The 12500-nt window shown below is 36.1% G+C and overlaps 2 protein-coding genes across 2 annotated transcripts in view; one reads left to right on the top strand and one right to left on the bottom strand.

Annotated features, from left to right (window-relative positions):
- LOC137653086 (uncharacterized) overlaps positions 1–2200 on the bottom strand; it is a 10914-nt gene extending 8714 nt beyond the window's left edge. Inside the window, exons 1-2 of the mRNA XM_068386480.1 lie at positions 2034–2200; positions 1182–1862 (exon numbers count right to left, since the gene is read on the bottom strand). Of these exons, the coding sequence (XP_068242581.1) occupies positions 1182–1775 (594 nt within the window). The 5' untranslated portion in view covers positions 1776–1862; positions 2034–2200. The remainder of the gene's footprint in view (positions 1–1181; positions 1863–2033) is intronic.
- A 5732-nt stretch (positions 2201–7932) lies between these two features.
- LOC137653084 (uncharacterized) lies at positions 7933–9709 on the top strand. Its single transcript, XM_068386478.1, has 2 exons — positions 7933–8316; positions 9217–9709. The coding sequence occupies exons 1-2, from the start codon at positions 7933–7935 to the stop codon at positions 9457–9459; spliced, it is 627 nt and encodes a 208-aa protein (XP_068242579.1). The 3' UTR covers positions 9460–9709.
- Positions 9710–12500: the final 2791 nt, after the last annotated feature.

Below are 12500 nucleotides of genomic sequence, written 5' to 3'. Positions count from 1 at the left end.
GGCTTATCCTACCAAATTTTACAAAAAGGTCTCCAGAGTTGCATAAATCAATGGGAAAATTCATAACCATGGGTGGTGCCTATGAAGAGAAAGACTAATAACTGTCCTAAGTTTTGAAGTTTTGTCTGGCTATGTCTGTTGGAAATGGGTGAGGAGATATCTTTAATGACCGCCCCTTACATACACACACACACACACACACACACACACACACACATATATAGGCCTATATATATATATATATATATATATATATATATATATATATATATATATATATATATATATATATATATATATATATATATATATACTGTATACACACACGCATTCACATACATACACAAACGCATCACACACACACACACACATATATACACACACACACACACACATATATATATATATATATATATATATATATATATATATAGATAGATAGATAGATAGATAGATAGATAGGACTACAGACACTTTCTCTATAACATGTATAGGAGATTAATACACACAAACACACACACACATACACACACACACACACATATATATATATATATATATATATATATATATATATATATATATATATATATATTCATATATATATGTATATATATTTATATATAAACATACATACATATATACAGTATATATATATATATATATATATATATATATATATATATATATATATATATAACAACAACAACAAATGCAGCTGTTTCTAGTCTACTTACAGGACAAAGGGCTCTTTATTTACGTCTGGTATTTGGTCAGTTTCCATCATCACGTTGCTCAGTGTGGATTGATGATGGTGGGCGACTTTTGTTTGATCGCTCACAATAAACCAACCTAGTATGGGTCGCCCTGACTAGTAAAGCTTTGCTGATCATGGCGATACGCAAACCCTTTCACCAGGTTAAGGTATCCCCACCCAGATAGGGTTGTATATATATATATATATATATATATATATATATATATATATATATATATATATGTATATATATGCGTATATATATATATATATATATATATATATATATATATATATATATATAAATGATTATTACAATTACAGTATTATAAGCGCACCTTGTTTTTTTTTACTCTTGTCACTATGGAATCAAATTTTTAAAATATTAGAAAGAATGATGAAAGAAATAAAGAGTATAGGCTACCTTAGAAAGGACAGTTCCTTCTCTGCTCTGAACATGTTGATAACTTGAAGGTGCATAAACAGCTGATTTTGAAGGTGGCTTCTGGTCGTATTCTTCTTTAACGTCACTAAATGGTTGTAACTGGTGTTGATGAGCTAAGCTGGCAGTCCTTGAATATATTCTGGGACTTCTTCGGTGAAAGCTGTCTGTAAAATGAGTTTGGGTTTTATGTTCATTGTATTGGGAGAGTTTGTCCGTACCTAAATAACGCCAGTATTGAGGATTGCTGAATACAAGTTTGGGTAGAGTTGAATACTGAGAATGGCTTGTTTCCCTCGTAAAAGAATTCGTCTTTGGACTAAGCCGTGACCGGTCGTCTCTGAATGAAGGATACTGGAAAGCATAGTGGGGCAATTGCATTGCCTGGGAATGCAAAATTGTCCGATCATTCGTTACGCGACTTCTCATCGTAGGTCTAGGCTGTCTAATTATGGTGTCGCCGATAAACCTGTCATTGATAATCCTTCTGACAGGATGAACGAATGTTGTATTTTTTGTTACACCAGTGGGTAGTGAACGATTTTCAGGGCGCAGTAATGTGCCTCCTTTAACCATTTTGTTCTCGTTGTTCCGTCCGATATTTTCTTCTTGAGCTTTTCCGCTTCGACGAAGCCGGTTCGACAGGACGAAATCTTGTCTATCCTGTTTAAAGCATGGAAGAATTATAAGCTTTAATTTAAAGATATATATGTATTTATATGATACAAAATTAAATTAGACCCATGAGCTAAAAGTTAGAAACCCAATAATGTATCAATAGATATCTGCAAATCCAAACATTGGTCATTACTAATTACAAGCAACTATGCTAACCAAATCCTGGTGGGGAAGAGTGAAGAACAGCGGGCGTCCTCTAAGATGTTCATTCTTTAGGTAAAATGGGTTTGCACGAACTTCCTCGGTCGATGGCTACTGAAAAACAAACCCTCTTTAAAATCCTTTAAAGACAAATTAAATGACTTCGACATGTAGAAATCTGTTTTTACCTCATTTAAGGTTATTGGTTGTAATTGATAATCTTTACTGGCCACGTTCTTTTGATATGAATGCATATAAATCCCTTATATGTAAATTATACAAAGTATATATCCATCCATATACCAAAGGCACTTCCCCCAATTTTGGGGGGTAGCCGACATCAACAAAAAACAAAACAAAAAAGGGGACCTCTACTCTCTATGTTCCTCCAGCCTAACCAGGGACTCAGCCGAGTTCAGCTGGTACTGCTAGGGTGCCACAGCCCAACCTCCCACATTTCCACCACAGATGAAGCTTCATACTGCTGAGTCCCCTACTGCTGCTACCTCCGCGGTCATCTAAGGCACCGGAGGAAGCAGCAGGGCCTACCGGAACTGCGTCACAATCGCTCGCCATTCATTCCTATTTCTAGCACGCTCTCTTGCCTCTCTCACATCTATCCTCCTATCACCCAGAGCTTTCTTCACACCATCCATCCACCCAAACCTTGGCCTTCCTCTTGTACTTCTCCCATCAACTCTTGCATTCATCACCTTCTTTAGCAGACAGCCATTCTCCATTTTCTCAACATGGCCAAACCACCTCAACACATTCATATCCACTCTAGCCGCTAACTCATTTCTTACACCCGTTCTCACCCTCACCACCTCGTTCCTGACCCTATCTACTCGAGATACACCAGCCATACTCCTCAGACACTTCATCTCAAACACATTCAATTTCTGTCTCTCCATCACTTTCATTCCCCACAACTCCGATCCATACATCACAGTTGGTACAATCACTTTCTCATATAGAACTCTCTTTACATTCATGCCCAACCCTCTATTTTTTACTACTCCCTTAACTGCCCCCAACACTTTGCAACCTTCATTGACTCTCTGACGTACATCTGCTTCCACTCCACCATTTGCTGCAACAACAGACCCCAAGTACTTAAATTGATCCACCTCCTCAAGTAACTCTCCATTCAACATGACATTCAACCTTGCACCACCTTCCCTTCTCGTACATCTCATAACCTTACTCTTACCCACATTAACTCTCAACTTCCTTCTCTCACACACCCTTCCAAATTCTGTCACTAGTCGGTCAAGCTTCTCTTCTGTGTCTGCTACCAGTACAGTATCATCCGCAAACAACAACTGATTTACCTCCCATTCATGATTATTCTCGTCTACCAGTTTTAATCCTCGTCCAAGCACTCAAGCATTCACCTCTCTCACCACTCCATCAACATACAAGTTATTATTATCTATATATACAAAGTATATATAGATAATAATAATAATAATAATAATAATAATAATAATAATAATAATAATAATAATAATAATAATAATAAATTCGGTTGGGACCTTCTTTTACTAAAGTTTGGTTGGATATAATGCTCCCTCATTGGCGTTAATTTTATAAAAGATTTCTTATAAAATTAACGTCACTGAAGCAGCCATTATCTTCACTCAAACTTTAATAATAATAATAATAATAATAATAATAATAATAATAATAATAATAATAATAATAATAATAATAATAATAATAATAATAATAATAAATACTGCATGGACAATCCAACACACCTGTAACTCAACAGAATCTCCGCCACAAATATGTACGATTATTGACGATATCATGATACCTAACACCACTCTTGAGCGTACGTAGGCCATGTTTGCAGAAGCTGGAGAAAAAACGGTTAAATATTACTAATTTTAACATAATTTCTGTGTATTTAGTAAGACCATGTTAATGGTATTTTGCATATACTAACAAAATATAAATTTCAATTATTGTAATAAATGTAAAAATAACAGATAAAGATTTCTAGACGTAATTTGATCTCTCTCTCTCTCTCTCTCTCTCTCTCTCTCTCTCTCTCTCTCTCTCTCTCTCTCTCTCTCTCTCTCTCTCTCTCTCTCTCTTAATTCCTTAGGCTAAGGTATTTCATTTTTTTCTTTGAACAACACCAAAATAATATCCAAAAGAAGATTTTTCTTATTATGATGACAATTTCTGAACTACCACTATACTTACATGACATATGTGTTCTTAAATGATATTTAATCGCATACAAATTTGACTCAAATTTTAAATTAATACAATGCAGGCCTACAGTGCAACGCCGTTGGCTCTACGTTAGATTTCCTGTAATTTATCTTAATTTTCATTCAATTAAGGTCTCCTCGTAAATTCTAAAACATACACTCACAAAACGATACACAAGTAACCGAAATAGAAACTATTGATGGAACCAGCTGCGAATCACGATTCCCTCCCACCTTCAGAGACGGAAGAACGAGATGTGAGCTTCCAACGTTACCATCTCTTTTCACCCATTTCGTTATTTTTGGTTTGAGAATAAGACGAAAAATGGCGAAGGAAGGGAGGGCATATGGCTTGGGTACCGGGGATGGCATGACCCAGGAGGAGCCCATCATGGATTCTGATGGTGGGGGTGGGAGGTGGGGGGGGGGGCCTCATCTGCGCGTTTAACAGACAGCGGGTGGCACTGGAACCACGGTCCTTTCGGGATTAGCTTTCCTTCGCGTAAACAACCATAATGGCTTTTGACTCGATGCATCTTTGATAAAACTAAGTTATAATCTTTATAAGCATTCTGCTTTCAACTCTATTATGACAAACATGCAAGATGATTACACCTTACTTTACCTTACTTTACCTTATTATTTTCTTCAACTATGCTATTCGGCTTATAATAATAATAATAATAATAATAATAATAATAATAATAATAATAATAATAATAATAATAATAATAATAATAATAACAATTATTATTATTATTATTATTATTATTATTATTATTATTATTATTATTATTATTATTATTATTATCCTAAGCCAAATAGCATAGTTGAATAAAAAGCAGTATGTTACATACATTTGTTTTATTTCCCTGTAACCAACTCCCAATTAATGTTAAACACACACACACACACACACACACACACACACACACACACACACACACATAGTAGGTAGGCCAGGGTACCAGCCACTCATAGAGATACTACCACTAGAGAGTTATGGGGTCCCTTGACTGGCCAGACAATATTACATTGGATTCTTCTCTCTGGTTACTATTCACTTTCACTTTGCCTACCCATACATTTAATAGTCTGGCCTGTTCTTTACAGATTCTTCTATGTCCTCATACAACTGACAACACTGAGATCACCAAACAATTCTTCTTCAGCCAAGGGGTTAACTACTGCACTGTCATTGTTCTGTTGCTACTTTCCCCTTGTAAGGGTAAAAGAGCCTCTTTCGCTACGGTAAGCAGCTCTCCTAGGAGGACACTCCAAAATCAAACCATTGTTCTCTAATCTTGGGTAGTGCCATAGCCTCTGTACCATGGTCTTCCACTGACTCATGGGTTAGAGTTCTCTTTCTTGAGGGTACACTCGGGGACACTATTCTATCTAATTTCTCTTCTGTTGTTTTGTTAAAGTTTTTTATAGCTTATATAGGGAATATTTATTCTAATGTTGTTACTGTTCTTAGAATATTTTCTTTTCTTTGTTTCCTTTCCTCACTGGACTATTTTTCCTGTTGGAGCCCCTGGGCTTAGAGCATCCTGCTTTTCCAACTAAGGTTGTAGCTTAACAAGTAATAGTTATATATATATATATATATATATATATATATATTATATATATATATATATATATATATATGAAAAGTAGATCAGATAGCCATTTTTTTCTACGTGACCTGCTTGACATACAGTAGTCCAATTCCTGGAAGTTGGATGGCCCAAGGTATATAGAGTAGGCCTACTTACTATATAGACCTTGGGATGGCCTAAATGGAAAGTAAGTTTGTTTGTCGCTTCTTGACATCTGATACCAGGACAATTATAGTGTGTCCCTAAGGCAAATCCGCTTACCTTTTTGTCTTTTTAGATTTGCCTACATCCGTTAACGACGCTGTTTGAGAAAGGCATATCTGTAAACGGTGTACGGTGGATTATATACCCCTGAAAGTAAACGAAAGTTTTTGAGACATGGAATTTCGTTTTATTTTGGATAGACTTAGCCGCATGCAAATTATTACAAACAGGTTATGATCGATTATTCCTAAGTGATTTATATTTTGAATCATATTACATAAATGTACCTGAGAGAGAGAGAGAGAGAGAGAGAGAGAGAGAGAGAGAGAGAGAGAGAGAGAGAGAGAGAGAGAGAGAGATTGATAATTAAAATCTCAAGTTTCAAAAACGCCTATTTGTTATTCTTTCCCACCGAAACGAAATGTCCATTAAAAGCAAATAAAGGCAAACATTCCTGGTAAGGTGAGACCCCAGGTCATTCTAGGTCCGGGGCGTTGATTGGTCGCCCATTCGTCAATAGGAGGAGCCTATGATCAAAGGCTACCCGAAAGTGGGAAGCTATATGCCACTGCTGCTGGTCGTCCAGAGTCACGAATCGTTTATTTGCGAACAAGTCACAACGGCGTACAAGGAACAAAAATCGAGCAAGTAAAGTAAGTATAATTCAAATTCTTTGGTGGTATTTAGAAATGTTGCATTTCTAAATGTCTTGTATCGTAGAATTTGTAAGAAGCCTATATTCGTAGAGCCAGAAATTTTGTAGTCAATGATAATGTAACAGTTCTTATTGTACCGTCGTAGTAACGGGTAATTTCCATAGTTACTGTTTAATTGATATTAAAGAATTTCACCCAATCATTCGAATACGATTAAACCAGCGGTGATTTTCTAACAAAATTCGTGTTACTTTCTCATCTCATGAGTTATTGAAAGTTATTTGTTATAGCTCATTTAATAAGTTCTAAGTCACGAGGGTGAATAATGCCACTCGTGTTAAAGTGGTATCACTAATATCGTTATTAGTTTTTCAATGGGATTTTTTCCTGCGCTATTACTTAAAATATCAGTCCTTTCTTGATTTGAAATTTAGCTATTATAAGACAGTATATCAAACAAATGGAGTCAAAGATCCGGTTACATGTGACAAAACATCATAATTTATGTTCTAGTCCTGCGTGTATCCAAGGTGACTTACAATCTCAGAGTAAGAATACTGTAGAGTTCGGATAGTTTGTGCCGGTGTAGAGTCCCTGTAGCGACTAGGGAACGATGGCGAGCATTATGTTATAGGTTCTCTACGAAGAGGCACTTAGGGTTAGAGGCTTAGAGCAACTATTCTTAGTTCGAAAGTTCTAACTTTATGTAGCTAGACTAATGGTGCAATCACAGGTTTCAGTGACGAGAGAAATACTTAAATATACTATGGCACAATGATTATAGCATATACAGTATCCACTGAATATGCGTTGTCACTAATATTATTCAGCACTAATATTCATAGTCGGAAAGTGGGTGTAAATATAGGCACGAGTGAGTAATGACTGACGATCATATGGAAATAATTAATTTACATTAAAATTATTATCATTAAGTATATCATCACCATTGGTGTTGTTCTTTCATCACCAGCTGTTACTATAACCCCGCTGCAGAACAACTTATGGTCTTCCTATGCCAGTCTATACCCGCAAATTTCCTTATCTCGTCAATCCATCGTCTTCTCTTCCTTCTCGGCGTCAATGACCTTCGATATCGGGATGCCAGACAACTTCAAATCATTCATTCATTCTCTTCCTTACCCTGCTTATTTTTGTTTTCAATCTCTAGGGACCCATACTGTTATATTATTATAAGGATCATATTTTTCTTCTTTTACAGATGAAGATCTCCATCGTTATCCTTGCACTAAGCATCTGCACAGCCTCTGCCGGCACCAGGTCAAGCTCGGACCAGTACCTCAACCAGAAAGAGGTGTCCCAAAACTCGTCTGTAAAGCAAAAGGAGCGTAATGATAGCACCGTGGAATGGGATCAGGTCCGGCAGCTGTACGAACAGCCACATCAAACTTATTACCAGCAGCCAAACAATGATCAGCTGCTGTTTCAGCAGCAGCAGCAGCAACAACAACAGTACGATAAAGAAGAGATGCGCTTTGCTCAGCAGCAGATGCTGCACAGTAAGCAGCAGGCAGAGAAGCCTTGCACAAGGTTAACGCCAAGATTCTTCGATGTCTTAAGTGTTACCGAAAGCATTGGATCGCAAGTGAGTTTTGCATAATATCATTCTCTCTCTCTCTCTCTCTCTCTCTCTCTCTCTCTCTCTCTCTCTCTCTCTCTCTCTCTCTCCTCTCACTCTCTCTCTCTCTCTCAGGCCTGGGGTGTAAAGCGGGTGGTCTAATAATTCGAAGCGAGAGATGTGTATTTTCTTAAAAGTCCACAAATATAATTTCCCTCTTTGCAGTTGTTAATTACTAAAGCCAATTGTTTCTCTATGGGAATCTTGACATCAAAGAGAAAGAATGACTGGCGTAACTTTATCAAAGTTACGTATAGGTCATACTAAATATTATTGGCTCAAAGATTATAAATGTGCACACCTTATGGAGTAGTTCCCAGATGCAGTGAGCGTGACACTTAACCATGCAACATTTTTCAGAAAGTGTGAAGAATATGAGAGTGGTATTTTTGTTGTGGCAGAAAAAGTTTTTTTTTGGACATTTTATCGGACTGAAATTTTTGTTTTTAAGGTTTTAACTTTTTTTTGAGATGCATAAGTTTTATAAACAAGATTTGAATTTCCACTTATCACAGACTTTTATATAAGAATTAATTTTAATCCTATATTTTCTATATGTTTATTTTATATTTTATCATTAGCTTTAAAATAAGTATTTTACGTCCCTAATCTTATTGGGCCGAATCTAAAGGAGTCGAGCTTGACTCATTGGGCTGGTTAATCTCTCATCATTTAATAATAATTGGTTCCATTCTGTTTCATTACCTATGCATTTAAAGCACTTATGTCCAAATTATGAATTGCTTTTGTATTTTTATGTATTTTTGTTGGACTACATAAACCTACACAGTTGTTTGAAATATTATCCTACCAATGTTAAAATTACACCCAGGCCAATATCTCATGTTCTCCTTACCTTACTTACAGATTTTACAGCATTTGGGACAGACCATCCAGACCACGCTACTTGCCGTGGCCTTGATATTCACAGGAATCTTCACATACGACTTTATCACAGGAAAACTTTCCCGCACAATCACTGTGACCTCAGAAGGGCGCTCAGACGTTCCGGAGAATAGTGTCGATCTGTACGAAGTGGCCGAGAAGGTGTACAGAGCGTTCGAAATATTTCAAGACAAATTCCAGCTGTTCCAGGACAAAATGAACTAAGCAATCTTATCCTAAACCATATGTCAGAGAAGAGACGATCTACAAATCTTCGTTTTCTCCCCACTTTATATTGTAGTATACCTGACTTTCGAGGTAACCATTAGTACTATCATAGGAAATTGTTACGTGAAATTATATCTTAGATGCATCAGGCATGATCGAGTTCTTTCTCACGTCTCTCTAGATTCAACAGTGTAGGAGGTATTACCAAATTCACCTTTCCTTGTGTATTTCATTTTCTACCAAGTATTAACGGAATAATCAATTATTTTCAATCGAACGTCTGTCTTTCAATTTCCTAAAAAATCTCTATCGGAATATCACTTTAGGAAAATATTTTGCTATAAACATAGATTTTAACTCCTTTACCATGTTTCCTAGAGTGACACGTTTGGTGATAGTTAAGTAAGAGTTCTCAAATACATTTGAGAGAGAGAGAGAGAGAGAGAGAGAGAGAGAGAGAGAGAGAGAGAGAGAGAGAGAGAGAGAGAGAGAGAGAGAGAGAGAGAGAGAGAGAGAGAGAGAGAGAGAGAATGTAAAAGGTTTCTTGAGGTTTATACAGAAACAATGAGTGTTTTGCACATCACGGTATCATCTCAAAAACCTGATTCAGTACTGAGGCGAATTTGTATTAAAATGTTTCGTTTTAAGAAAGGATTCTTGTTTGATAGGATGAAAATCTTTAGGAATTCCACATCTATCCCCTCACACACATGCGCACATGTATATATATATATATATATATATATATATATATATATATATATATATATATATAGATAGATAGATAGATAGATAGATAGATAGATAGATATAAACGAGGGGGTCCTGAAAAGTTCCTGGCTTTAAGGATATCGTGAGAGGGTAGAGCTGTTATTATTACAGGGGAGGTAGTACAACAATTTAGAAAATAGGCAAAAAGCATCTCTCTCTCTCTCTCTCTCTCTCTCTCTCTCTCTCTCTCTCTCTCTCTCTCTCTCTCTCTCTCTCTCTCCGTTGTAGGAAACTTATGGGCTAAGCTCTTTTTGCAGGACAATGCATCACTTCCGAACCGGAGTGAAATTTCGTTTCCTTGAAATGTTTCTTTAGCTGTGGAAAGAGGTGATAGTCGGTGGGTGGGGGGGGGGGGGGGTCAGGCCTGGGGTGTAAGGCGGGTGGTCTAACAATTCGAAGCAAGAGATGTGTATTTTCTTTGCAGTTTCATGTACTGTGTGCTGGTGCATTGTCCTGCAAAAACAGTTCGACCCACAAGTTTCCTACAACGAAGTCAAGCTGTGTGGAGAGAGAGAGAGAGAGAGAGAGAGAGAGAGAGAGAGAGAGAGAGAGAGAGAGAGAGAGAGAGAGAGATATATACATTTTTCTTGTTTATCTTCTAAGTAGTTGTTCTACCTCCCCTATAAAAGTAACAGCTCTACCCTTTCACGATACTTTTAAAGCCAGGAACTTTTCAGCATACTCTCGTGCACACACACACACATACACACACACACGCACACACACATATACTATATATATATATATATATATATATATATATATATATATATATATATATATATATATATATATATATATATATATATATATATATATATATATACAGTATATTTCGGGACAAATAAATCAAACAGATGAGTAATACTGCTTGAAAATACCCTTGAATAAGAGAACTAAACCTCAAATGTTAGATCGATTAGGTGATAATAAATGATAGTTACGACACATTATTTTTTTCTTTTCTTCTGAAAAAAAAACACCACAAATAAGTGAGAAATTTTATAGGCCTTGAATAAGCCAAAAAATAAAATAAAAAAGAACATGCAAATTTGAAACGTCTTTTAAGAAATAGCGACCCTGCATAGAGGAAAAAGCTTTAGTCGAAGAAGAAGAATTGATAAAAAAAAAATGAAATTCGAGATCTTGCCTACTGGAAAAAAATGTTACTAGACCAATCTTTAACGGATAAGCGATGCATATATGAAAAACTCGCAACAATCCTGTAGCGATAACAACGAAACATTGTTTTTCTTACAGTGCAACGTTGTTCTGAGATTTGGCAACGATGAGCGATGTAAAGCTAAATAATGAATAGCTTTTTATCCTACCTTTATAGGGTGCGCCAAGAAGAGCACTTTATATTATGGACTTGGTGCTTTGAGGCATTTCAAAACAGTATAAATAAACTAACGATAACATAACCTCATATCTAAATCAGATCAGTGGTCCCAGTAGCATATTCACCAGTGAAAGAAGATCGTGGAACAGGTGGTTCAATCAGCTGGGTTATAAAAAAACAGTAGAAGCCATGTCTGAAGAAGACTAAGTGGGATTTTAGATGATTCTTGGGCAGATTTTAAAATGATTATGCAAATTGAAGTTTCATAGGGACTAGAGCACTTAAAATGTCTAAACTCTCTATGTAATGAGAGATTGCTCTCTCTCTCTCTCTCTCTCTCTCCTCTCTCTCTCTCTCTCTCTCTCTCTCTCTCTCTCTCTCTCTCTCTCTCTCTCTCTATGTACTTAAATGTCTGTCTATACTTTATTTTGTATTATTTACTTTATTACTGTAAGGATGGAAAAATATTACTGTTACAGTGTACTCAAATGTCTGACGCCAATGGGCGCAATAAATTGACTAAAACATGAAATCTCTCTCTCTCTCTCTCTCTCTCTCTCTCTCTCTCTCTCTCTCTCTCTCTCTCTCTCTCTCTCTCTCTCTCTCTCAAATGCCTGAATCCACACGAGTGTTCTTCATATATATATATATATATATATATATATATATATATATATATATATATATATATATATATATATATATATATATATATATATATGTGTGTGTGTGTGTGTGTGTGTGTATTGTATTCTTATATAATATATAAGCAGTAGCCTAAGTTTAAATTATGAAGTGATAACGTTGGATGCATAGGCTAAATCCTAGAGGGCGTAACCTACTGCCAAAGTAAGAGATTTGTATTGTTATTATCGTTTAACGTTTGAGGATATCCATTCAGCCTCAAAGGGTTGCGTGTGAATTC

This window comes from Palaemon carinicauda, chromosome 14 (assembly GCF_036898095.1).
Source record: "Palaemon carinicauda isolate YSFRI2023 chromosome 14, ASM3689809v2, whole genome shotgun sequence".
Classification (NCBI taxonomy): domain Eukaryota; kingdom Metazoa; phylum Arthropoda; class Malacostraca; order Decapoda; family Palaemonidae; genus Palaemon; species Palaemon carinicauda.
This window is presented reverse-complemented; position numbering and strand designations above follow the sequence as displayed.

Bases quoted from the DNA above. Each gene is read 5' to 3' on its own strand.
- LOC137653084 (XM_068386478.1), top strand. From the start codon at position 7,933: ATGAAGATCTCCATCGTTATCCTTGCACTAAGCATCTGCACAGCCTCT. The intron at 8,317-9,216 runs GTGAGTTTTGCA...CCTTACTTACAG, and splicing joins CCGAAAGCATTGGATCGCAA to ATTTTACAGCATTTGGGACA.